The sequence below is a fragment of the Marmota flaviventris genome, chromosome 13, assembly GCF_047511675.1.
Source record: "Marmota flaviventris isolate mMarFla1 chromosome 13, mMarFla1.hap1, whole genome shotgun sequence".
Taxonomy (NCBI): Eukaryota; Metazoa; Chordata; class Mammalia; order Rodentia; family Sciuridae; genus Marmota; species Marmota flaviventris.
The window spans coordinates 71759362-71786932 of record NC_092510.1 but is presented as its reverse complement, the minus strand read 5'-3'; the positions used below and the strand labels follow the sequence as shown (position 1 = coordinate 71786932).

Sequence of the window (27571 nt, the reverse complement as noted above, 5' to 3'; positions counted from 1 at the left end):
AGGATCCTGAGACTCAGAGATGGAAAGTGCCCACACCAAGGTCACCCAGCAAATAGCCAACACTTGAGTCCCTGGTCCCAAGGCAGCCTCTGCTTTAGGTCCAGATATGAAATTGAGCGTCCCCTCAAGGTATGTAATTCCAAGGTCATCCAACGTCTTTCCCATCCCACCTGATTTGCTGTCTGTCCTGGGGGAGGGAAACCCATTAGATCTTGAATTTCAAGAAGCTCAGGAAGGTCACCATCTGCTCAGGGGTCACCAGCTAAGGGTTGCCAGAAGTAGGATGGGGCTGGGACCTGACTCCTGGTCAAGGCAGAAGCCTGGTTTCCAGTGCCCATCCCGTCCAGTTCATGCCCCGCCCAGTTCACGCCCCGCCCCAGTGCTGCAGGGTACCTGGCCGCCATGTCAATCCACCCTGGCCTTGACCTTCTTAACGCCATCACTGTATAGTGTACATCCTACTCATTCATGACATTTGACATTGACTAAAAATGTTTCTATCCTCCTTATTTATTCTCCCCAATTGGAATGGCAGGTCTCCAAGGACAGGGATTTTGTCCCTATGTTGTCCCTGACACCTAGTGCCATGCCTGACAGAAAGTAAGTTCTCAACAGTTCTCCTAGAGTGGGTGGGTGGGTGAGTGGGCGAGTAAGTGCCCTTCCCCGGTGGCCACCCTCCTCCACCCTGCATCTGCCGTCTCCCTCTTATGCATCCAGATTTGGCATCAGCACCAAGGCCCCCTCCTGCAGGAAGTCCTCTCTGATTCCTGGTACTGAACCCAGGGCCTCCTCTGGCCCCATCTCTGCCCCTTTCACGGTACACTTTCCCACTGTTGATGTCTGCATGTTGGTGTGCCCCCAAGTCATCTGTTGAAATCCTGATGTCCACTGTGATGGAGTTAGGAGTAGGGTTTTAGGCAAAGGATGGAGCCTTCATGAACGGGATTAGTGTCCTTCTAAATGAGCCCCCAGGGAGCATGTTCTAACCTCTAACCACCGTGAGGACACAGTGAGAAGTCACCACCTATGAATCAGGAAATGGGCGCTCACCACAAACGGAACCTGCTGACCACTTGATCTCTGGCTTCCCAGCGCCCAGACCTGCAGGAGAGAAATCTGTACCTTTTATCAGCTGCTCAGTATTTTGCTGTAGCATCCTGAGAGGACCAAGGCCATTCTGTGCTGTGGTCTCTTGCTGGCCCCCTTCTCCTGATCCCTGCAGCTGCAAGGACTTGCTTTGATTGGGTTCTTCCTGTTTGCCCAGTGCTTGGTGGAGCTTGCGTCGGGAAATGCCTAATTTGGGAAACTGAGTACACATGGCACTAACCCTGCGGCCCGTCAGTGGCCTATGGTCAGGCCATCCCAGGCTCAGCCTCTTGTCACTTCAGTGAGAGTCCAGTGCAGGCTACAAATGGAGTAAAGAGAAGTGTGTTTAGTCTGCAGTCATGGAGGCTCAGCGGCCAAAGTCAGCAGGAAGGGAGACAATGGTCCGGCCCATGGTGACAGTGGCAGGTGGCAGCACTTTGAGGCGAGTGAGCATAGAGGCCAATGGTGACATCTCAGAGCAAGGCAGGGAGAGAGAGGGTGGGGCCAAGCTGAGGTTTTGACCTCAATCTTCTGGTGAGTACTAGTCAGGAGTCTCATGAGATGTCCCCCTGAAGGCACCCCATGGCCTGAGGACCTCCCCGAGGCTCCCACCCCAGCTCCCTGCACCAAGCCTTGAACATATGCGTCATTGGGCTCCGCCCTGCCCAACCACTGCAGCTGCCCAGCTCGCTTCCCTGTGTTACAAAAGGAAACTGAGGCACGTGAGTCCCCTGCCGGGCTGTAGTGGCTGCCTCCAGGGCCTGCACCTCCCCTGATCCCCCTGGGGCTGCTGCTCAGGGCAGCCACTGAGTCCTGCACAGGCTTCCCAGCCCTGGCCACCATCCTGGTCCCAGCCCCTGCCTCGAGGCCCACTGCAGCCTCCTCTTCCCCTGCTCAAAGCCACCCACTGGTGCCTCTCCTGCCCCTCCTGGCATGGGTGGCACCTGGTAGATGGTCTGCGGTCTGGCTGGCTCCACGCAGAAGCCCCTCCACCCTCTTTCCTAGGTGAGGGACCCTCACACTTTTCAGCATGTGCAGGGCCAGCCTCAGGCACAGCAGTTGGGGTGGGCACAGCTGATATGGGCTGGGGGACCCCCTAGCAGGATCTCAGCCATGGGATGGGCCTGAGTCCTGGGACATTAGGACCTCAGACTTGGGGATCTGGAGTCTGGGCACAGCATGTTAATGGGACTCTCAAGTTCCACTATACCTTTCAAGTGAGATCAATATTGTGCCTGTAGGGTCAGGGGCAATAGGGTGGGAGCGAGGAAGCAGCCCAGGATGTTGGGGTGCTGGGAAGGTCACCTCTTGGAGGGACCTCTGGGACCAGGTACCTGCTGCAGCTCATGCTGCAGAGAAGTAGGATTTGTGACAGGTCCTGGAAACTGGCAGGTCCCTTGAGCAGAGTCTTCTGGTCACAGGGATGTGTAACAGGGGCTCGGCACTCATCCATCAGGCTGGGAGTAGCCGTCGTGTCCCCAGCTGGAGGACAGGGAGGCACGTAATTAGCTCCAGCTGAGTGGCTGCCGAGGCAGGGAGGCAGCTGCCTGAGGAGCAGGAGCCGCTGCTGGGGGAGTGGTGGCCGTGCTGCACTTGGCCTGCATCTCCAAACCCGCGCCCAGCCAATGTTGTGCATGTCCCTTGGGCCTGTGGGTGATCCACAGGGACAACTCTGGCCTGTGTTCCAGGAAAGACAGTTGGATTTGGGGATGTGGCTCCCCCGGGGAAGTCAGCAGACTGGTGGCCAGCCTCACCTGCCTTATTCCACACGATGGGCTTGGTGGTGTCTTCAGGGCCAGTGTCCCCTCCTGGCAGCTCTACCTCAGCCACTAGGACTCACAGGGCCCCTGGAGGAAGCTAAGACTCCTCTCCCCCTCCAAGGCCTTCCTGCCTCTGCTCCTCACACTACCCTTCCTGGGCATTGGACCTCCCTGGAGACCACAGCACTACTCACCACCCATCTCTTCCCCTGCCTCTCCTCCCCCTTGACACCTTTCAAGTGGCTTCTCAGGTCCCCACATTAGCTCTGGTGATGTCACTGTCAGGTTGAAGTGCATTTGAGAACTTCCAGGCTGGGCACAGTGGTGGATGCCTGTAATCCTAGTGGCTCCGGAGGCTGAGGCAGGAGTATCGCAAGTTCAAAGCCAGAAAACTCAGCAATTTAGTGAGGCCCTAAGCAATTTGGGGAGACCCTGTCTCTAAATAAAATACAAAAAGGGGCTGAGGATGTGGATCAGTGGTTAAGCACCTCGCCCCTCCCCCCTGTTCAATTTCTAGTACTGCCCCCCAAAAACAGAGTTTAATGGGTACAGAGCTTTTTCTGTTGGAGAGGATGAAAAAGTTCTGTAAATGGGTGCTGGTGATGACCACACAGCATTGTGAATGCACTTAACACCACCAAACTACACTTGAAAATGATCAGAATGATAAAAAAAAAAAAAAAAAAAACCTCCCCAGGGCCTCAGAATAAGGTGCACCCCTTGTTCTGGTGTTACCCACCCCCAGGTTTGTGTCCCCTTCTCCCAAGTTCCCAGTAAGTGGCCAAAGGACAGGACCACTCTCTGACCCCAAGACTTACCTTTGCTTTTCCTGTCTCTCTGCCTTTCCTCTGGATTCTCAGGATTATAGCCTAATTCCTTCTCTTGGTGAAATCATCAATTCTGTATCATCTTCCTGCAGGATTCCTGGCATTCTCGAAGGCATTTTACCCTATCCCTGGTAATCTCTAAAAACAGTTTTTCCTGAGAACATGTGGTTCGGGGTATCTTGGCTAGGGCAGGAGTACAGGCATTGGGACTTACCAGTCATGAGACCTTGGCTTTTCAGTTAAGCTCCCTGAACCTCAATTTCCTCCTCTGTTACAGGAAGGCTAATAACTGCATCGACCTCACAGGGTCATTGCAAATATTGAATAAGATACATTGTGAATAAGAAATGAGATAATGCATGGAAAAAATTTAGTCAAGCACCGGGCACATAGGTCAGTGTTAAATAAGTGTTAGCTGGATATGTCTAAATTGACTCAAAATCTGGCCTTGAGCATAAACAAAACTCCAGACTGTTAGGGCTCGAAGGGGCCCGAAAGATGGCTGTGGCTGGCAATGGCGGTTTCCTGCCACCTCCTTCTCCTCTCCTGTTGGCCACGTCCTAAGTTGCACCTTGTGTCCGTGAACTTGGGTGGGGCCTGTGTCTCATAGATGAGGTCAGTGAGTTCCATGAGTGCTGCTCGAGCCCCTCCACGCCATTCCTTTTCTTCTCCCTTGGCAACTGGTGGCATCCAAGATGGTGGGTGCTGCGTCAGCTGGGGCCCCTCTGTGTCTATGCTATGTCAAGCCTCCTTGCTGAAGGAGAAATCAGCTTTTCATAGGGTGAGCCATTGAGATTCGGGGGTTGTCTGTTGCCACAGCAGAAACCACTCCCTTGACTAACTCAACCTTCTTAAGCGCAGGCATGTGAGGAGGGGGCACAGAGGGTGGTGGGGCAGGTCTGGGGTTGAGAGATGCCTGATAGAGCTGGGTGTACTCCACCTTTGATCTCTTTCCCATCTCTGAGCTTCCTTGAAGGTGGCTACTGAGATCAACCCATTTGAATAGATCCTGTGAAGATCACAAGCCAGTCAAACCCATGCCTGAGTCCCTTAGTGAATGAGCTTCTTGCTGGACACACATCCTTCCCAGGGTCACTGGGCCAGGTTGCTCACAAGCCACCCATCAGCCCCTCACTTGTGGACCGTCCATTGCACCACCACCCAGCTGGCCTCCTCCTTCCCCAGCAGCCTCCCCCCTCCTTTCTGGCTCCCAGAGGCACCTGGATGAAGCAGGCCTCTCCTCTCCCCTGACGAAGGCCCTGTGGTGACCTGTTGCTGCCCAAAGGAAAGAAACCACAGGCATCCAAGGCTCCTGGGTGCTGGCCCAAGCTTCTTCGACTTGCTTTCTCTTGCCACATCCCTCTCCCTCCTGTGTTCCTGCCTCCAAAGGGAGGCTCCATTTCTCCTGCTGGCCTGTCGTCTCCCACCCCTGAGCCTCTGCTCACACGGAACTCAACCTGGTGTGCCCCCTGCACCCATCTTTCAAGGCGTGGCTCCGATGCCACCTCCTTCAAGAAGTCTTGGCGGAATATCCAGGGTGACTGAATGTTCCTTCCTTTTGCACGACTTGCATCTCTACACACTTTCCATTTTTTATCCTGCTTTGTGTTAAAACTTTCGTTTGAATCTTCTATCCCAGCGGATGGCTGAGACTGCATGACCTTTCCTGTGTCCCCAGCACCTGCCACAGGGTCTGGCTCCTCATCATTCAGCGTTGGAGCAATGACTGTCTGTTCCAGAACTCCTGATCCAAACCGCCATTCATCCCATGATCTCTGTGTGTTTCACCCTCTCTGGATTATGAGTCCCCTGAGGGCAGGGACCATGATGTACCCATCTCATATCCCTCGGACTTACCCAGGCCTCCAGCCAATGTCGAACCCATACATCCCTCAAAAGCAGGGAGAAAGGGGTAGAGATGACTTGGTGGCACACAACAGGACAGGAGTTCTGTCCCTCATCAACAGGTGACCCAGGCACCCATCCCTAGAGGAGCATTGACGATGTGATATTTGCACAAACCTAGAGAAAAGAGCACCCCTCCCCCCCTGCAGGCAGCATGCACAATTTGCATTTGTGACCCTGACTTTTTAAAATGTCACACCTGCATATGCAGCAAGATTTATTGACAGCTAATTAGGAAACACAGTTTGTGTCTACCAGCCTTTGAAAAACATTTTGTAAGTCAGGTAATTGGCTTTAACGGTGCAGAGGAGAGATGTGCGCTGTGGCTCCATCCCTCTCAAATAACTCTGTGGCTGGCCAAGAATTCAGAGTGACAGCTCCAGGGAGAACTCAGAAGTGCCAGTTTTCTTCTCAGTGTTCAGGATGGACAGCCTGGCTCTCAGGAGACTTCTGGAAGCAGATGGTCTGTCCATCACCCCAGGGAAGGGGTGTGAAAAACTCAAGCTGGCTGGAGTTAATAAGCTCTTTGGGACAGAGCTCTGGAGATGGCTGCTTATATTTCAGGCTGGACCCACCAGTGGGGACTGTACCTGCCACGAGCAGTGATTCCAGCCCACCTGCATGCAGTCAGCACCTGTCTGGGGCCTGGCCCTTGGCTAGGCACAGAGGGACAGAAGAGAGGTCATGCAGGGAGAGGTGGAAGGAAGGAGACCCCGGGAGAGAGCCTGGGCTAAGACAGCATCCCAGCCAGACCCCTGGGGCTCAAGAACTGCCCATGGGAAGCCCTTTCTTACCACCAAGCTCGGTTGATAGTTGGGGTCCTGGAGGCTGTCAGCTTGTGACGTTGCCCCCAGTGATGGTTTCTCTCTTGGTTTAGTTGTAGTCTTCCTGACTGTCATAGGAATTTGAGGTTTGGGGGCTCTGCCCCCTTGTAGGTCTTTGGATTCTTCTTTGCTCACTCTATGATGGGGAAAAGAGCACCGAGCACCATGGCCCACGTGGGCCTAGTGCATTTCACTTCTGACACATTCTATGACCCAAACCCAGTGGTCACACCTCATATGCAAGGGAGGCTGGGGAGCATAGCCTCTGTGCGCCCAGGAAGAACAGACCATGAGCGTCACTCAGGGTGGACTCTGGACCTTGCCTCCCGAGGCTTGACATCCATCTCTGCCCCTGTCTGTGAACAACTTTAGGCAGAGGGGAAAGGAAAACACTGGAGAATGATATTGGAGGAATGATATTGTTATATTGTGCGCCTGTAGGAATATGTAACAACAGATCCCACCATTATGTCTACTTGTGATGCACCAATAAAAAATATGGAAAAGAAAAAAAAAACTTCAGATAAATGACTCACCTCTTTGACCCTCAGATTCTTCATCTGTTAAAATATGGGTAATAATAGGACACAGTTCATAGGGTTGTTGTGAGGCTTAAGTGAGTTAAAATATATAAAGCAATGAGAATAGCCGGGTACAAACAAGTGCTATATAAACACTCACTGCTATTATTATTGCTGTTCTAATTTCCAAATTTAGCACATCCGTTAAGGACTCTTGAGTACCTGTTCTGTTCAGGGAATGTTTAGTCCATGTTTTGCATGGACTCACTGTTTCTGGGGTAACTTCTAGTACTTGGTAGATGATCATAAAAGGTTTGATTGAATTAATTGTAGTGGCCCAACAATATTGTGTGTTTAATCCAGTTGTCCGTAGCCCTGGCTAATTTTTAACATCATTTAGCAATAATCAATCTGTAGTCCCGTTCTTGGGTTCAGGAAGTCAACCACCAAACAGGAAGAAGGAGATCTAAGAGGTGGAGAAAGCATCCAAAGCGTGGAAAGCCCTTCCAGTTTAAAAGTGACCATCTTTATAAAAGTCCTCTGTGTGTTTTTGAATTCAAGTAAAACAAAAAGTACTAAGAAGAGAGACAAAGAAAATCACTCAAAAATCCCACGGGCTTCAACATGACCTGACTGCTGTTGTGTCTACATGTTATAAATAGAGAGATGGAAAGAAAGACTTTTAGAATGCGAGGTCATTATTAATCCTATTTAAATCTGATGTTAAATGGTATTTATCTGCACCTAACCCAAGAAAATAGGGACAAGGAAAGCAGAAGGAATTGTTCAACGTTAAACAGTTTTGCCTTCACTACAGAACCCTAGTTGTTTTCAAAATATCTCTCTAAGGGTAATAAAAGATTATGGAAAGCAGTGAGGTTAGAATCCTGGCTTTTAAACTCCGGTGTTCAATTTTAGATGGTATCGATTAAAGCCCTTCCATGACAGGAGAGGAAATTAGCCTCTTCCAATTCCTTCTCCCTCCTCCGTCGTCTCCTGGAGCTGATGTTCCTCATTATCTCCACGTTGAGTGGAGCTGGCTTTTACCATCATTGTTCTTCACCACAAGCCCTCCATTCCTGAGATCTTTGTTTTGATTCATCTTTCGGTTGCCTAGATTTTGTCAATTAGTTTCTCTCTCCTTCCGCGACCGTGAAATACTCATAGGTGTTTGGTGACCAAGATGATGCACGCTGAGTTTGTAGTTGCCACTGACAGTGTGCACTGTGTGCTGAGCACAAGAGCTGCAGTCTGAGGCCACATCAACAGAAGTCAATACCCAGAATGCAGGAGGTGACCATTTCATTGAGTTCAGGGTCCTTCAGAGCTCTAGAAGCGCTCTGAACAAATCAATAAGGAAATGATGAACAACCCAAGAGAAGAATGGGCAAAGTCACCCATTCAAGAGAGGAGGCACAAACAACCCAGAAACCTATGAAAAGATGGCTTACCCTCTTTAGTGATCAGGAACCCACAAATTGAAATGAAATATCAAATACCCACAAGACTGGCAAAAATTAAAGTTGGCAAGGATGTGGAGCCGTGAGATCTCTCAAACATTGCTGGTGGGAGTGTAAATGGATCACTTTGAGAAAATGTGGCAAACTGTATGATTCAACAATTCCGCTTCCAGGTTTACCCCCTAGAGAAACTCTGCCTGGGTTTGCCAGGAGACATGCACAGAAATGTTCAGCCATCTTGCTCACCACAACCAAACAGAACCCTGGAAGCAACCTAAGTGTCCATCGACAGGGGAACACACAATTGAACCGTGGTGCCGTCACCGTGGCATGTTACTGCCTGCGAAGGTGAAGGGACTGCAGCTGTGCTCAGCCACGGAATCTGTCAAACGTGACAAAGAGCCACAGAGTAACTGTCAGTGGAACACACAGCATGATTTCACTTATGTGTTAAAAACAGGTCAAATGAAATGGCAGTGTTTAGAAACCTACACATTCAAAACTCTAAAGAAAAGCGAGGATGGATCAATGCAAAGTTCAGACTCCGCCCCATAGGGTGAGGGCAGGGTATGTGCAGGTGGGCACCTGGGGGCTTCAACGAGAGCAGGCATTGGATGTATTGCAGGTATCTATTGCTATTTTTCATATCATATATAAGGTATACGTATAGGGTGAAATCCTGTCTCTGAGTGAGCTATTTGATAAGAATGGATTCATTTTTTGAGATGGGGTCTCACAGTGTTGCCCAGGCTGGTCTTGAACTTTAGGGCTCAAGGGATCCTTCCTCCTCAGCCTCAGCTGGGACTATAGGCATGCACCACTGTGCCCAGTTCTGAATGCTTACTTAAAATAAAACTGCATTCTAAAGTTACAGTGCCTAGAATTGAATCTTTACCATTTATGTGACCTTGAGCAAGTTATTTAACTTAGTGAGCCTCTTTATCTAGAACACAGAAATAATAATAGTACTGACCTTTTCATAATATTGTGAGAGATGAAGTGCTTAACACTGTACCTAACACATCGTGAGGGCACGGTATGTGTTAGCTAGCTTTATTTTCTGTGCAGAGCAGATGGAGGTATTTGGGAGACCATGCTAGGTGCTACACCCCAAAAACATTGGTTCCCCAAAGCCTTCCCAGGGAATCCCATAAGGGATTATGAAGCTGTCTCGACCTGGGTTGGTTAGAAGAGCAGAGGGCACTGAGACTGAGGACATCTTGTGGAGTCAGATTGGCTGTTTGGGTGTCTGAAGGTCTCTCGTGGGGTGGAGGACTGTTCTTGTTCAATGAGGTCACAGAGCAGGGGACAGCAAACTAGGGAGCAGGGGCCAAAGCCTTCTGCTGCCTGCTTTTTAAATAAAATTGTACTGGAATGAGGCCCTGCTCACTTAGTTGCCTCTGGTCTGTGGCTGCTTGCATGTAACAGCAGCAGGGTCAAACAGTTGCCATGGAGACCATAGGGCCCGGGAAGCCTAAGATATTCACTATGTGTCCTTTATGAGAGATATTTGCTCAGCCCTGCCCTAGCATGAGAACTTGGAAACCGGAAATGCAAAAGAAAGGATGTTCTAGGCCAACATAAGGAAGAACTTCCTAAGAAGCAGAGCTGGCCAGGGACAGAGCCTTTTGCTGGTAAGGGATTGAGGTTCATGAGAGGGATTGGAGCAGAGGCCCAGGCTCCTCTGTGGGGGAGGCAGGGGACAGATTGGACGCCTGAGCTTTCAAATTCTTCCATTCTGATATTCTGGAGTGAGCAATTTTCAGTTTCAAATGGGTTGCTATTAACTCTGGCATTTTCTTGGCACTTTTACATTTAAACTCTCAGCAACATTTTCTTTGAAATTTCTCAGTCAAAAAAAAGTATTTTAATTCTTTAAAAATGAGATTTAAATGAAAATGGATTTCATTCTGGAGTCTCACTTTTTTCATTAAAAAAAAATTGATTTTCATGGCCCTTGGATCTGTTCCCGTTTTCTAAGTGCTGAATTTTAAGAGCCCATATGTGCCGGCGATGATTTGTCCGCCGCAGGTCCTTATAGGAAAGGAGAAGCCATCGGTCATGAAATAGTGGAATTTGGAGGGAGCAACTGGGAGCTGCCCTGGATGTGGAGTCAAAGAAGCAGGGAGTGGAAGGCACCAGGAGCCAAGATGGAGCGTGGGAGGTGACAGTTGCTAAGGGCCAGAATGGGGCTCCAAGGGGCTGGGCTGCAGATGGGAGGCTGGTCCTAATGATGAGTTGAATGGGTGACAGAACCTTGTCCCCTCTGTGCTGCTCAGGTGGTGACTGGGCCATCCAGGCGGCTCACCCTCTGCAGGAGCATGGGGAGAAGTTTCTAAGGGGGATTTGGGGAGCAGGAGAGTAGAAGACAGTGATGAAGACCATCTTTCTTCCAGGATGCAGAGCCCCCGTCTAGGGGCTCTGAGAGCAGCTCATCCAAAGCCTGTTGGCTGAAGGACAGCTTGCCATAAACAACTCCCAGAAAGGTTGTCGCGCCCAGTGAGTGGCTCTCTAAAAGCCGACAGACACCTTCAGTGGGGTACCAAAGAGCTTCCAGTGTTTCTCTGGCTTATGCAGCAGCGGGGCCACCAGAAGGGACCATCATAAACAGTCATTTAGGGAAACATCTCCAAGCAGCACTTGGGAAGGAGGCAGATGCGAAACGCACTTGAAGTTGACTTTCACCCGAACTGAAGGACGGGTGCTGTGAAACGCGCCTGGCGGACCGTCTGCGCAGCATCCCCAGGAAACCGACGCCTGGAGAAATTCCCCCGTGTTTTGATGAACTGATCATCAGGCAAATTGATGGGCTGTGAACTCACTGCCAGTGGGTAGCCGTGGCGTCTGTGCCCAACCACCTTATCCATGAGACACTCGCTGCCCTTCCCGAGGCCGGAAACCAAAGTCAGACTTGACAAGGACCTCTGGGGTCATTCCTGCACAGGCTTCACACATTGTTTGCTACTAGCAAAGAAACCTGCTTTTCAGATTCAGAATTCTGTGGACCCTGATGCTGTGTCTGAACCGGATCAGAGGCAGGGCTGGCTACCGCGGAGGGTAGTGCTCCTGCCGCTGTCCCCAGGCCCTGCTGGGCTGAGTTTGAAACCTCCAGGTTGATCCAGCTCCACAGATTCAGCTGGGAAGTCCATCTATTTGTGACAATACTCAGGTCAGGTGAGAAGATGCAGTGTCAGGAACAAGGGTGAGGAAGGACAGCCTGAGAGGGGACAGGTCTGTCCCTGTCACTTGCAGTTTGTTAATCAGTGGGGAAGCGTGAGTACCTATAGGTCATCTGGGCTTCCAGCAGTATTCTGGGGGCAATGGCTCTTTCTAAATGTTCCTCTTTGCCCATCGAGCTTCTAGATTATTAGAAAACTCTAAACTGTGAATCCAGAAAATCGTCTCCTAATCCTGGCAAGATGGGGGACGGATCCTTTCTCTCTGGTCCTTACTCTGAATCTGAAAGTGAGGGCATGGGCTAGATTAGCACTGCTGACATGTGTGGATTTGCACACCAAGGAAGGGGAGCCCTGGAATAGAAATTTAGCTAAGTTGGGTGCAAAACTTTGTTATGTCAGCATATTAAAAACAAAACCCCTCCTCCTATCTATCACTTTATAACAGAAAAACACTCTAACACCATATCAACTACAAAGGGCCTTATCTAGAAATTAAGGCTAAAGGAATAAATTTAAGTGTAAAGAAATCTCACTACTTTGTTCTTACTTTTCTCATTTTATCTGAGGACATTGGTTTTCTATTGCTGCTGTCACTGTGATAAACTTGATAGTTTAAACCACACCATTTATTGTCTCACAGTTTCCTGCCAGAAGATTGTTCACAGTGTGATTCTTGGGTTCTTTGCATAGGGCTTCATGAGGCCAAATTCAAGGTGTCAGCTGGGCGGGGTTCTGACCTGGAGTCTCAGCTGGGAAAAACTTCCCTCCATGCTCATTCATGGTATTGGAAGAACTCAGTTCCTTGGAGGTGTAGGTCTGAGGTCTTCTTTTCCTTGGCACTCTTCATCTTCAAACCGACACTGGCTCCTCAAACCCATGTTGGCTTTGACTCTCTGATTTCCCCTCCGTTACCAGCCAAAGCACTCTGGTTTTGAGGGTCTGTGCAACAGCACTGGGCCCATCTGGATAATAATTTGAGGCCAGCTGATGAATAACCTTCATCATACTTGCAAAATCCCTTTTGTGGAAACACAGCATTTATGGGAGTCCCGCCAGAGAGCAATGGTCACGGGGGCTGAAACTGCCCACCATAGATAGTCGGGTGAGTATGGAAAGCTTCTTGCAGCTCCAGTACTGGTTGCCAGATATCTTGAGAGTTTTGAGTTGACATAGCCCAGGGTGTTTGCGAGAAGCCAGGACACCCTTACTAACACAGGACCTCGGACAGGCTGGAGATCCGGGAAGTGTTTGCTGAGCAAACACGTCTTAATGAGTTCAATGTTCTTAATAGGATTTCAATGCAGGATTTGATTATAAATCTTGTGGTGCTGTCCTCATGATTGTCATTAGATCAGAAAACAAGCCAAAAATTATTACAGAAAGATATTAAAGCTACAAATGATTCAGTAAATCATGGTAGAAACAATTAAAACATGAACCGCTGTATTGTATCTATTCCTGCAGTGGAAACAGCCTTCCCTCCCTCCATTCTTTCCTTCCTTTCTTTTATCTTCCTCTTTCTTTATTAGCAAAAGAAAAACAATAACCAATTTTAAAATTAGAGGAATTCTTAAAAATGGAAATTTCCCCCAATGGTCTATAGGATGCAATCCCACCTCCCCAGCCTGTGTCCAGAACCCTGCCTACACTTCCCATGGCCACCTGTCCATGTCCACCCACTGCTGAGGGCAGCAGGGCCATTCCTGTCCCACCTCCTTGCCTCTGTTCAGTGCCACCCCTCCACCCATGACTCCCTTCCCAGAGTGCCCCTCCCAGAGTTCTCCGGGGCTGGCCCTCATGGTGAGCCATGGCCTGCATCTGCCTCTGCGTGCTGTCCGTCATGTGATGTGGCCACCTGTGTCCCATCTCAGGGTGTGGCTCCCGCAGACAGGGAGCTGTCTGAGGCCAGGAATGGTGGTGGACTCATTTCTGTGTCCTGGTGAGCATCTCTGTTGGGGCAACCTGGGGTAGGTTTGAATGCAAACCAACACCAGCTTGCTCTGACCCCAGATTGTAGTCACAAGGGGAGGGTGGGGATACGCAGAAAGGAAGAAGAAGACTCAGAATGGACGAGAAGACAAAAAAAGGAGAGAAAACATTCAGCCTTTGGTTTTTTGGATTGGCTTATTTTGCTTAGCATGATATTTTCCAGCTCCATCCATTTACCTGCAAATGCCAAAATTTCATTCTTCTTTAAGGCTGAGTAGTATATGTACCCCAATTTCTTTATCCATTCATCTCTTGAAGGGCTTCTGGGTTGGTTCCATAGTTCAGCTATTGTGAATTGAGCTGCTATGAGCATTGATGTGGCTGTGTCACTGTACTATGCTGATTTTAAGTCCTTTGGGTATAAACCAAGGAGTGGGATAGCTGGGTCAAATGGTGGTTCCATTCCAAGTTTTCTGAGGACTCTCCATACTGCTTTCCAGAGAGGTTGCACCAATTGGCAGTGCCACCAGCCATGTAGGGAAGAATGGAGGAACTTGGGATTGGGCAGAAAGCAGTGAGGGGAGGGGAGGAGGTGCAGAGGTGGAATGAAGCAGACATTATTACCCTATATACAGGTATGATTATATGACTGGAGTGACTCTGCACCATTACAGCCAGAGGAATGAGAGGTTGTGCGCCATTTTGTGTACAGTGTGTCAAAATGCATTCTGCTGTCATGTGTAACTAATTAGAACAAATTTTCAAAAAAATTAAAAAAAGAAGAAATGTATTTACAATAAGCAGAAAAAAACAATTAAGAGAGATGAGGGAGCAGTTGGGGCTCCAACAGGTAGCTCCTGAATCCTGGGAAGCTGAGCTCGAGGGAGATGGCACGGGGCGGGGGGGGGGGGGGGGGGGCGGGTGGCTCGCGCTGCAGGGACCTACATTCTAGTTAAGGAAATCATCCAGCGTGCAGGGGACCACAAAATAGACAAGATGACTGCAGATCATTTTAGGAATGAAGCTGGGACATTAAATAAGGCCAGTGTTGGAGACAGACTCGGCGGGAGCCCTATTGGGTAGGGAGGCCTGAGTGAGGAGAAGCAAGGAAAGAGTGTTCCTGCCAAAGAAAGCGGTAGGCGCCACGGCCCAGAGGCAGGCAGGAAATGGCCTTTGATTTCAAGGCATAAAAAGGAGCCAGGTGACACCTGACTTGTTGAGCGAGGAGGAGAGGAGAGAGAACCGGGCCAGCGTGGGAGGCAGGGGCTGGCCTCCTGTGACTTCTCTTAGGACAAGGAATGTTAAGACAACTTGAGAATATTGCAAAGATGTGACCATTTAGCCTGACACCTGGAGCGTGTTCTTCCTGCCCTGCCTGTGGGTCATCTGACTGGAGGAGTGAGACTCGGCCTGGTAGATTAAGGCCCAGGACCTATAATTCTCTACAACTGATAAGAGGTGCTGGTTTGCAGTGATTTTCTTCTCTGTCCCTAATGGTTAGAGTTTTATTTCCTTGTAGGACATTAATTGTTTTTATATTTAATTTAGCAATCTTATTCCTTATTATTATTTTATTGTGAAAATCCTTTTTTTTAAAATTCTCTTTCGAATCAACTTCCTCTTACAGATCCTCTTGTTAATGAGTTAAATAAAACAGTCTCATGCACACACTCTGGATTTTCATGAGAACTATGTTCTGTTTTATTTTTGTACTAGGGATTGAAACCAGGGGTGCTCAACCACTGAGCCACATCCCAGTCCCTTTCTTTTCTATTTTGAGACAGGGTCTCCTTAAGTCACTTAGGGCCTCACTAAGTTGCTGAGGTTGACCTCGAACCTGTGATCCTCCTGCCTCAGCCTCCCATCACTGGGATTATAGGCATGCGCCACAGTGCCTGGCAAGCATTGTTTTTAACCTAACCTTTCAAGAATTACATTCTGATAGGAATTCGAGGGTGATTTCTTTCCTTCTTTTCTGTTTGCTGTGCTGGGGGACTTTGCACAGGGTAGGCAAGCACTCTTCATCTGGGCTAGACCCTTGTCCAGGAATTTGAGTTTTAAATGCACAGAAAGCAGGAAAGTGAGAACAACTAAGTTATGTTTAGCAAGTGCCTGCAGACTGCCGGGTGGCGGATTGGCTCCACAGGGCCCATGGGAAAGCTAGATGGCCAGTTAGGAGCCAGCGCCCTGCCTAGGAGAGGGCTGACCTCACGGCTGGGATGAGCCCGGTAGAAGTGGGAAGGTGGGAAGTTAGCCATGACTGACTCCAGACGCTGGCAGACATTCCTGGTCCCTCCATTTCCTCGTTGGACCGCCCCTTGTGCTCTGCAGCCAGCTGTCCTCTCTGATACCTGTGTGTGTGCGCTCCTTGGCGGGGGCAGGGTCCACCTTTCCCGCAGTACCCAGCCTGGGGCTGAGCACGGAGGCGCCACTCTGGGCATGCATTTGCCTGTGGATTTGCCCCTTCAGATGCCCCATCATCTTCTTTTCTCATTTATTTTTTACTATGGTGGCAAAACATCCATCATGTAAAATGCACCACATGGCTGTCTTTAAGCGCAGAGCTCAGCTCAGGGGTGTTAAATGCATTCACACTGTTGGGCAGTGTGGCCTCCCTCTATCTCCAGAATGTCACCATCATCCCAAACTGAAACCTCGAGTCTATCAAACACTATCTCCCATGGCCCTCCTCCCCCAGCCCCAGGAACCTCCATTCTGTCTCTCTGAATTTGACACCTGTAGGTGCTTCAGATAAGAGGACTCCTACAGCATGTGCCCTCTTGTGTGTCTTATTTCGTGTCACAGTGTCTCCCAGGCTCATCCGTGTTGTAGCGTATTTTAGAATTTCCTTCCTTCTTGGTGAATGATGTTCCATCCTGGGTGTAGACCACGGTTTGTTCACCCTTTCTTCTGTTGATGGATATTTGCGGTGTTTCCAACTTTTGGCTGATGTGACTGGTACAGCTGTGAACGGGGGTGTACAAATGTCTCCTGGGCCCCTGCTTTGGGTTCCTTCCACTGGAAAGAGAAGTGGAATTGCTGGATCCTGTGTTCATTCTGCTTTGACTTTCTGAGGGCCAGCACGTTGGGGTTTTTTTTTTCCTGTAGAACTCTCTTATTCCTGCTCATGGTGCATGTGGGTTCCAGACTCTCCACATCCTCGTCAATATTTGCAAGTGTCTGTTATGGAAAGGGGAGAGAGACCTCAGGGTGAGGCATCCCAGACTCTGGAAGATCCTTTCCTTGGTGTGCTGAGAGTGGAGGTGGTGGAGAGTGAAAGGAAAGTCCTAGATTTGGAGGATGCTCTAGGGAGGGCAGCCAGGGTAGGAGATGCCAAGACCACACTTCCCTGCACCCAGGTGTGGGCTCGGGGGTGACTGAGAGTGGCCCTTCATGGGGGGGGGGACTGAAGCTGGCAGATTTTCTATGAGGAAAGGCTTGTGTGACTCCACGGTTGGGCTCCTGCCCCTGGGGAAAGCTGTGTCTAATTTGAGCCTCTCTCTCTTTCTCTGTTGCTTTCCAGTGTGATAATGCCAAAGGATTGAAAGCCTTCTATGACGCCATTAAATACGGCCCAAATCATTTGATGGTGTTTGGAGGCGTCTGTCCGTCTGTCACATCCATCATCGCCGAGTCCCTCCAGGGCTGGAATCTGGTGCAGGTAAGCTCCCCGCCAGCTTCCGTTGGGGTATCTGTCTTAGTGGCTGCCAGTCCTTTGCAGGGATGGTTCTCGCTCGGTGTGGTCCCCAAGTCACTCCTGTTAGGTCTCCCAGGCCCTTTCCTGCTGCCCTCTCTCCTGGTCTAATCCTCTGGCCTGACCAAGCATGGCCTCCACAGTGGCTCCTTAAAGGGCAGCCCTGAGGCCACCACCCTGTGTTGGAAACCCTGGGTAGTACCACCACCAGCTCCTTAGCCCACCTGCTGTCCAACGTGCTCTCCTGCCGCTCCCCACGGACCTTGGTCCCCTCCGCTGTGCCATCAAAGGCCCTCGCCTTTCACATAGAAACCCAGACCTTCGGGCCGCAGAGCCCTGTTGGTGCTATTCCCTAAACCAGATGCTCCTTAACCACTCCCTGCGCAACCTCCCTCCCCACTGAAATTCTTTTGTCCTCTAAGACTGCCTTTCTCCTCCATTAAGGCTTTCCTGGGCTCCTGGCCAGTCATCCACTCTGTACACTGCGGGTTTTAAACACTATCGAGTGCTCACTAGTGAGTGCATGGTCCATTGTGAGACTCACCAGTGTCAGCTGGTATTTGGAACAGGAAAGAAGAGTGTAGGAAGATGCGACTACCAGGAGGAGCCGTGGCTCAGGCGCATATTTACTCTAACCATCCCTCCTCCCTCCCTCCCTCCCTCCCTCCACCCACCCACCACCCATCCATCATCCTTTCATCCCTGCCTCCCTCCCTTTGCCTCCATCACCCGTCCATCAGTCCATCCATTCATCCAACCAACCAACCAATATTTTGGGCGACTCACTTTATGCCTGGAATCCTGGTGGGTACTGGTGATATAGTGCTGAACAGGACAGACACGGCCCCCAGCATTTCAGAGCCATATTCTAGGAGGAAGATGGGCAATCTGCAGATGAATAAGTACCAATACTGAGAGCTAATGGTCGTATCTGTAGGGCCTACTATGTGCCAGACACGGTTCTGAGCCCTCATGTACATTAGCTCATTTAATCCTGTAGCTGCTGGATGGTTTCCTTTTCGTCCTTAGTTTGATAGAGAAGGAAACTGAGGCACAGAAAGGCTAAGTAATTCACCCAAGGACTTAACCCCAGCTAGTCTGGCCCTTCAGACTGTGTTAAGGACACTGGGCTATGATAGAAATAAACCAGGGGACGGGGGATACCCAGTCACTGCCTTGGGGCGACCAGGAAAGGCCTCTTAGAGAAGAGGCGTTTGAGCTGAGACCTGAAGGGTGAGCAGCAGCCCAGCAGGAGAAGAGCACTCCCTGCCCGCAGGTAGAACAGCGCGCTCAGTAGGCGACTCGGAGGGAAGAGCCTGGTGCATCCACGGAACAGAGAGGCCTGGGGCGTGGTGCGATGGGTGAAGAGGCACAGGAGCCAGGCCATCCCGGACCAAGGGAGCTTCCCAGGGCAGGTGCCGCAGCACTGGCTGCTGAAGGAAAAGAGGGTGGAGGGCAGCTGGAGCCGTGGAGGAGAGGCTGCCGGCAGAGGGTGTGTCGGATGCAAACCTGATGGAGTACCCGGGAGCCTGCATGGCTCTGTGTGCTGTGGGAGCCTGACTTCAAGCCTGGGAGGTACCCTAGACTGCTGTGAGGTCTTGGATAAGTCCCTTACCTTCTCTGAGCTTGGGTCTCTGTTCCTGAACATCAAGGAGCACAGTCCTGGTGGTCAGTCCAGGCCCTGGGCCTTGGTCCCCTCCGCTGTGCAATCAAGGGAGAAAGCAGGCTGATTTCACAGAGGTCTTGTAGGCATTAAAAGATGGAAAGTAACTAGGACTGTGCCTGGCATGCAGTAGGCGCTAATTACAGTTAACTTCTCATTGGTGTTAGCCCTGCCCATCTGCTGCTACTCCAACATGAATACTGTGGTTACTTAGCATTCCTGGTTGTTCTTGCATTTCCACTTTTCTTACACTGTTGCCACCACCCCAAACAACCCATTCTCCCTCTGTCCAATGTGGCAAGTGCTATCTGTGCTCTGAGATCCAGCTTAAATGCTGCCTCCCCCAGGAAGCCTTTCCTGATTGCCACTAGGAGACCACTAAAGTGGGGCCCCATAGAAATTCTTTGTATTCCTCCCTTGTTTATGTCTAACAGAGCATGTGCACAGCCTGGTTCCCCAGGTCCCTCTCTTGTTCCTGTCATAGGGTTTTGTCTACGCGGGAGCTTGTGTACAAATGCTCGTCTCCCTGGCTGGGTGGTGAGATCTTTGAGGACAGAGCCCAGGTCTGAGATACCTTTTCACAGACTTTACTAAATGGAGAGAGGCAGGGAGGGATGAGAGGATCAGGGATAAAAGGATCTGTAAATTGACATTTTCTCTAGACATGAGGGATCGAACTCCTCAGTAAACCCCCAACCCAAAGAGGAATCAAAGGAGCTTCCTGCTTCTCAGCCTCTCTTGGAGCTGTCTGCCTCTCGGAATTCTTGGGGGAGCTGCAGGAACAAGGGAAGGTTGGAAACTGGCCAAAGTGACCAGGTCCCAGCAGGAGTAAGCGAGGCCTTTCCCTAGAGGACTTGAAACAAGAGGGAAGTGGGTTAGGAGACAGACTGTGCTTGTTATTTATTACCAGGTAGCAAATCACCCCAAAACTTAGTGGCTCCAAACAGCAATATCATTTGTTATTTCATTGTTTCTGCATGTCAGGCTTCAGACCCACAGAGTGACTTGGGTCTGCCCTGTGGTGTGTGCGGCCCCGCCGGAAGAGGGTTGGGGGCTGTGTCATCCGAAGGCTCAACTGGGGCTGGAGGATCTTTTGCCCAGATGGCACACTTATATGGCCACCAGGGCAGTTCCTCTCCTTGTGGGCCTCTCCCTGGGATGCTTGAGCATCCTCATGTCATGGCAGCCGAATTCCCCCAGTTCTGCCAAATGAAGTCATCCAAAAGACCAAGCCAGAGCTGGCAAAGTCTCTCAGGACCTGGCTCTGGAAGTTGCATACCTATATTTGTGCTGTACTCTATTGATCATGCAAATTAGCTGAGAGTATGAGAGAGAAGTACCAAAGTGCAGAGGAAGGTGAAGGTCAATGGGGGCTTATCTTGGAGGCAGGCTACACAGTGACTAATGTCTGAAAGGAAAACAGGAGCTCAAGAAGCCCAGAAAGGGGACTCGACACTGAGTCCCTTCCCTGTTTTGCTGAACTCCTGCTCATTCTTCAAAACCCTGGGCAGCTTCCCTTGCCCCCTTTCCTTTTGTGCCTCTCATCCTCTGCCCCGCAAATTGAAATAAATATTCCTTCCTCTTCTATACCATGTATTCTCAACAGGGAATGACACTTTCCCCTAAGGGTGGAGAATAGGCTGGGAGCCTAAAGCCCTCCATGGCAGAGCCTCTCGCAGGGTGGACTTGACTGTGGGGCAGTGCAGGGTGTAGCACGTGCAGATTCTCCACCTCCACCTGCACAGAGTCGCTGTGCATTTCTGACCGGCTCCAGCGTGACTCACTCCTGATCCTCTGCCGTACTAGTGTTGCTACCAACACTGGGCCAGATGACGGCTCCGGCTGGGTGTGCGCAGGGGCCTCAGGAGCCTGGGAAATGGACGGTGCTCTACAGACTGGAGTGCTCTGGGCAGCTGGGAGCAGAATTGTGGGATCGACCTGGAAGAGCAGGCTTCTCCCAGCCTTGTGGAGCCAGGCAAGGGGGGCGGGGGAACAAAGATGTGGGTCCTGATGGGGGCAGGGTACCCTGGGAGCCTGGCTTTCTGCCTCCCTCCCACTCCCAGGGAACACAGCCAAACATGTTTTGAGCCAAACTCTGTGGACCTCCCAAGCCGCCTGTGCCCCCGATCTGGGAAGCCACCTTGCTTCCAGAGATGGTGGAGGGCTGGCGGGTGGGGACTGCAGCCACTTGAGGAGTTTGATGAATCCCTTAACTTATTCAAAACCGGGCTCCGAAACCGTTTCACAAATGGGAAAGTGTGTATGACTTATATAATTGAAAAGACGCTCTGACCACCCTTTGGAGGAACAATGCTCGTGGGACAGGAATAGGAACTGTGCCACAGAAATGGGAATTGGCAGCTACAGGGTAAAAACTCACCCTGGTGTTGGAACTGGTTAAATTTAACTTTTGCCTTTCTCTGGTCTTCTTGATCCGTGGTTGCTGAACAGGGAGGATGACACTGTCATTGTGACATGAGTCACCAAGCCCCTGGGAGCCTCAGTTCTCACACCTAAATGCAGGCACCTTCAGAGTCCTGGGTCTGACCCTCTCTTGTCTGCCCAGGGTGTGGGGCTCAGATCTAGCCTCACACAGGGAGTGACCCCCTGGGAGGTGACCCAGGGAGGGTTGGGGTGTGGATGTTGAAGATCTGAGTGTGTTGAGACTGGAGAGGAGAAGTGTTGGCCTGCAGAGCCACATGGCTGCCGCTGAGAGATTTTGCTGGTGCCCTGTGAGGTGGGTGGGGAGAAGCGGGAGCCATGGTGGAAGTTAGAGGGAAGCAGGGCCTTCACTCCCCACCAGTGAGTCCTGCCACTGGAGGCGCCCACCATGGGACAGGCCATCTGGCTATGATAATGAGCTCCCTGAGCATTTTGGTTTCAGCCAAGCCGTCTCTTGGTGGCTCACTAACTGCATAAGATGAGTGGCTTATGAGGACTAGGGTTCTGCCCGTGTGAACAATGGAGGTCCCGGGACCCCACTCTGAGCAGATCCCTTCGGCCCCCTCATCACCTCGGTGCCAGTTCAGTGCCTGCAGCTCAGGTGACACAGATGCGCTTGGCTCCTGGCGACGTGTCAGCCCAGGTGCTTTCTGAGGCTCGTTCATCTCCCAGGCACCGGGGCTCTTTAGCACATGCTGCCCGTGTGCAGAACGTGTGGGAAAGAGGCGGGAGGAGATGCCAGGGGCATGACTCTGGGGCACGTAGCCCGGCATCGCCAGGGCCAAGCCCACATCCACGGCATGACAGTGGGTGTCCATCCCTGGCCGCTGGCCCACTTCTTGTTCCTTTGTGCAGCTGGCCTCAGTGTAGGTGGCTCCCTTCTCTTGGTGGTCTCTCCACCCGGCAGGACCATGCCCATCCATCATGGCACAGCTGGATGCCCCTTCCTCTGGGAGGTCACTGACTGGGCCTCCTTCTCACATACCCTGTCCCAGGCAGTTGCTGCCCTGGAGCTGCCAGAGGTCAGAGCCTCCTCTCCTTCACTCCTGACCATGGGCCTGGGCACAGGCCTGGGCTCCATGCAGAGCAGTGCTCGGGAGGTTTGCCGTTGGACAGCCAGCCCAGGACGCCTTGTGCTTCTCCCTCAAGAATGGAGGACAGATCGTCCAACCCTGCCAGACCCACGAGGACCCACGGGCTCTCAGCTGTAGCCCCCCTTGTTAAAGGAACTCGGAGGGAGGCCTGAGATGGCCTTTGGCTTAGCTTCAGCCAGCATCTCCCAACTCTGGACCCACTTTGTTTTAATTTTGCTTTGCTTCCTTTGCAGTGGTTTTCAGACCCCCTCAGACCCCATCTTCAGAGATGGGAAGGTGGCTTGCTCCTAACCATACCTAGCACTCTTTGAGGGTGGTCCTACACACCTCCCACTGGCCTAGTCTGTCCTTCTGAAGCCTGGGGCTGGAGGAAGGCAGGAGGCCTTGGAGCAGAGTAGCTTCACAAGAGATGAGGGCAGAGCCCAGCGAAGGTAACAGACGTGCTGACGAGAAGGAGTTTGACACCTTTGGAGACCAGACTGGAACTCCTTCCTCCCCAGGAGCAAGATGAGAGCAGCCCCGGCTTTCAGACAGAATGGTCCAGCTGCCAAGTATACAGTCCACTCCCTGGGGGCGTGAGGGGCTGCTGATAGGGAAAGACCAACTCAAGGCTGCATCCCACAGAGCCTGTCTTTAAAAGTGGCTGCAGCAGATCATGAAATTGCGGGTGTTTCTCCTGGCGCCCGCCCAGGCCTGCCCTCGCAGCCCACCCTGCCTCTGGTCTGCCCTGGCACTCCCCCAGGAGCTTCCTGGGGAAGAACGCTCTGGCTTGTGTAATGGGGCCAATCTCCTTGGAGAAGCTCCTGCCAGGGAGCAGAGGCCAGGAAGACTTGGAACAAGAGAAGGAAGCTCTGTAGATGTGTCGGCAGTGCAGGCCCAGTACAGTTAGGACTTGATGTCTGGAAACTCGAAATCATGCTTGGTTTTGACATTTAAAAAAACAAATCAGTGAAAACCCCAAAGTCAGGCCCTTTGCTCTTGGCCAAATTTCAGCATCTCTCTCAACTGTCAGTCAATGCCATGTTGCTTCAGAGGAACAGGAATTTTATGATCTGACTTGATTTTCCCACATGATTATTTTGTTAAACTATAGGTTACCTGAGAAATCAAATACCACTTCTTACTTGGCAGGGGGTTGTAGAATGTGAGGTAGATGCCTAGGGTGGCAGGGCTGGTATGGTCTTAGCAGTCTTTGGGTCCTGAGTCTTCATTGCACATACTGGGAAACTGAGGCCCAGGCAGGGTGTAGGGGTAGGATCTCACCCAAGTTCTCACTGTCACAATAACACCGGGCCCTTGGCTTGCTGTCCAGAGCTTGGCAATAGATGCTATGGTTTTATTTAATCTCTCTTAGCCTCACTTTGATTCTCTGTAAAATGGTACTAGCAAACATGACTTATATGTTTATGCAGATGTTGTGTTTTTTTTTTTTTTTGGTGGTGGTTCATTGTTTTCTTTTTTTGATTTAAAAAAAATAAATGACAGTGGAATGCATTACAATTCTTATTACACATATACAGCACAATTTTTTATATCTCTGGTTGTATATAAAGTATGTTGATACCAATTCGTGTCTTTATACATGTACTTTGGATAATGATGTCCATAACATTCCGCCATCCTTGCTAATCCCCTGCCCCCTCCCTTTCCCTCCCACCCCTCTGCCCTATCTAGAGTTCATCTATTTCTCCCATGCTCCCCCTCCCTAACCCACTATGAATCAGTCTCCTTATATCAGAGAAAATATTTGGCATTTGGTTTTTTGGGATTGGCTAACTTCACTTAGCATTATCTTCTTTAACTCCATCCATTTACCTGCAAATGTCATGATTTTATTCTCTTTTATTGCTGAGTAAAATTCCATTGTGTATATATGCCATATTTTAAAAAATCCATTCATCCACTGAAGGGCATCTAGGTTGGTTCCACAGTTTAGCTATTGTGAATTGTGCTGCTATAAACATTGATGTGGCTGTGTCCTGTAGCATGCCGATTTTAAGTCCTATAGGTATAGACAGAGGAGAGGGACGCTGGGTCAAATGATGGTTCCATTCCAAATTTTCCAAGGACTCTCCATACTGCTTTCTATATTGGCTGCACCAATTTGCAGCCCCACCAGCAGTGTATGAGTGTGCCTTTTCCCCCACATCCTCGCCAACACTTATTGTTTGTTTGTCTTCATAATAGCTGCCATTCTGAATGGAGTGAGATGATATCTTAGAGTAGTTTTGATTTTCATTCAGATGTTGTGTTTTGTGTGCTGTCTTTACTGGTGAGCAAAAGTGTTTGTAGAAACTGTGAAGCCCTGGCTGTTGCTGTGATGGCTAGGACTCCTGCTGGGAGCAGACCTCTGATGGGGGCTGTTGGAGTTGAAAAATCAGCCCCTGATTTGCATGGACAACAAGGGTTGCTTACCCTGGTGCTGCAGACCCTGGAACTAAGGGGCTGGAGCAGGATGAGAGCTCTGTTAGCAAGACGCTCAAAGTATCCACGTCTGCCTCTCTGCCTCTGGAGTCAAAGTCCATCAGGCCGGAATGGAGCCACAGCCCACATGGCTCCACGCCCTTGCCAGGGAGCATGCAGTGGTTTCCAGATGCGTCTAGAAACCATTTAGGAGAAGTGTGACTAGGCCCAGTTGGAGAACGCTGCTGTCTAAGAAAGAGAATGGAGGCCAGTGATCCAGGGCAGGTTGAAGCCATTTCTTGGCGCTGGTCTCCAGAGGGGACATTTAGCTCGTTAATAATCTATGAGATGCCTCCACTTTCTGAATTCATTAAAAACAAAACAAAAACAGGAGGAGGAAAGGCAGCTATATTAAGGGCATCCTCCATGGCCAAGCAGACGGTGCAGGAGAGACCCCAGGGGCCTGGGGACTTGGGACGGTCCTTCCTGACTGTCTTGGATGCAGAGTGCAGTGAAGTCCTGATTTTAGAGCAAGCAGGGTGTCCTGCATGAGGAGTGGAAAGGCTGGCAGGTTTTTGTTTGGATGCAGTTGGTAGGAGAAAGGGGGAGATCTCTTTCATGACAAAGGTTTTCATGACAAAAGAGTGTGGGGTTGGCTGGAGGCAGGACCTGGAATGGTTGTTGCAACAGAGGGGGTCACTTTGGTTGCGGTGAGACACAGGACTGAGGGGCAGCAGGCTAAGCCCCTGGCAAAGGTGGAGGAATAGGAACAGGAGTGTGTGGAGGCTCCGGGGGACGGTGCTGGCTTGTGCCTGGCTCTCCTATGCATTTGCCCCAAATCTTCAGCTCCAGGCACCCAGAATTCCTTGAGGCTGCTCAACTACCAGTGCTCTTCCAGGACTAAGCTTTCCCCCAGGGGGTCCCTGATGTCTGGCAGAACTTCCCTCCCCTTTCACCTGGGAAACTGAGGCCAGCCTGTTAGAGCCAGCCTCAAATTTTATTCCTTCAGTGGAAACTTCCTGATTTCTCCTAAGGGAGCTGCTATCTCCTCCAAGCTCCAAGTCTCAAGTGTACTGTGCCCTCTTCTCCAGTCCCACCTCTGCTCCATAGTGTCCCCATTCTGATTCAAGGTTCATTCTCCCACTAGCCTGTGGCACCCTAGGGACAGTAGCCATGTCTGATCAGTTGCTTCCTGCCTGGCCCTGCCTATGGCCTGGTGCAGGACCCAGGAGTGTGCATGAGGGACAGGGGAGAAAATTCACACTCCAGCTTTGCCTTGGCCTTGAGGATTCACCATCCTTCATGATCAAAACCGCAGGCCTTCTACAGACAGGGTGGAGACATGTGGTTCCCACATCCAACCTGGCTTGCACAGGTCCCTGCAAAACCCACTGATTTTCAGGGGAAAGGGGTTCTCATTCATTCATTCTAACTCATGCTCATTTTATTCATGTATTCTCTGACTCAGAAAGTGTTGTACCTACTGTATACGCTCACAGGCTCTCCCAGACTTCTGCAATTCGCCACCCAATACTGTTACCCCTAGAGAGAGACATGACATTTTGGTGCAGTAGCCAAAACAGAGAACTGCAATTCAAAAGCTCTGGATCTTTGCTTTTCTGCTGCTGTCACTAATAGAGCAGACCTGGGGCAAATTAGCAGCCCCCACGGAGCCCACCGAATTCACGTGTGTGACGGGACTGATCAAGCCTGCCCTTCTTCTGGGGCTATTGAGAGCATTAGCTAGTGGGAAGGTGGAGTGTGTGGAAGCCTTTTGCAGACCGTGAGCCCTGCAGATGTAATATTAATGCTCGTGCAATCTGAGACACACACCGAGCCCTGATCAGGGAACTCCTTGGAGAGTTATAGGTCTCTACTTGTCTCCAGTTTCAAAGTTGTGTGGATGAAATGAACTACCACTGACCATGAAGGTGATTCAGAACAGTTCGGTGAAGACGGAGAACCTGCAGGAGAGGCCAAAGAAGCCCGAGGTAGCAGCGAGAGGGCTCTGGTGCTTTCCTGGTTGAGTTTTCACAGATACTGAGGCAGGTCACAGAAGAGCAGGATGCTATCGAGCACACAGAAGTTTCCAATCTATTTCTGCCGCAGACCCAACCCATATCTTTCCTGTTGATCCGGGGAAACATTCAATGCAAGGTTCTGACCCCCATTTTTAATTCAAGACCGTGGTATCTAAAGTAATATCAGTTCCCAATGGGTAACTCCAGTGGCCTTATTGTTTATGCGTCTTTCACCGCCAGCCACCCCAACCGCTTTCTGGAAGTATACGGGGCGTAAATAATTCATTCTAAATAAATAAATCACTCGCGCTACTTACGGTACAGTGGAGCTGCTGGTCATCGGCACAACTGCGGCCACGGCATTGCTTTGAGTCTGGAATCGCAGGTTCCATCTGGAAGGAGCAGGAGACAGAGTCAGAAAACTAACTCCCCTCCAGGGTCACAAACATGTAAAATGGGACCATACCAACCTAGTAAGCTCACAGGAGTAGAACGATAATGCAGAACCTAGTGCCAGGTGCCTAGTAGGCACCCTGCATGCACTCCATATTATTGTGGAAACATTAGTTCTGTAATTGATGAGTGAAGGTTACCAGCCTCTTGAGGAAGATGGCCTGCAACAGACTTTCCTTAGAGCAGTGGTTCCCCTCCTTTACTGGGACCTTGATGACCTGTCAAAACCCACCAGGAATGATCAGCCATCCCCATCTGCCTGGGACTGGAAGTTTCTCAGGAGCTAGGGCTCTTGACTTTCAGTATTAAA

General features: G+C 50.6%; 1 protein-coding gene across 1 annotated transcript in view; it reads left to right on the top strand.

Annotated features, from left to right (window-relative positions):
- Gabbr2 (gamma-aminobutyric acid type B receptor subunit 2) overlaps positions 1–27571 on the top strand; it is a 351347-nt gene that overhangs the window by 97860 nt on the left and 225916 nt on the right. The window contains exon 2 of the mRNA XM_027931027.2: positions 17015–17152. Within this exon, the coding sequence (XP_027786828.1) occupies positions 17015–17152 (138 nt within the window). The remainder of the gene's footprint in view (positions 1–17014; positions 17153–27571) is intronic.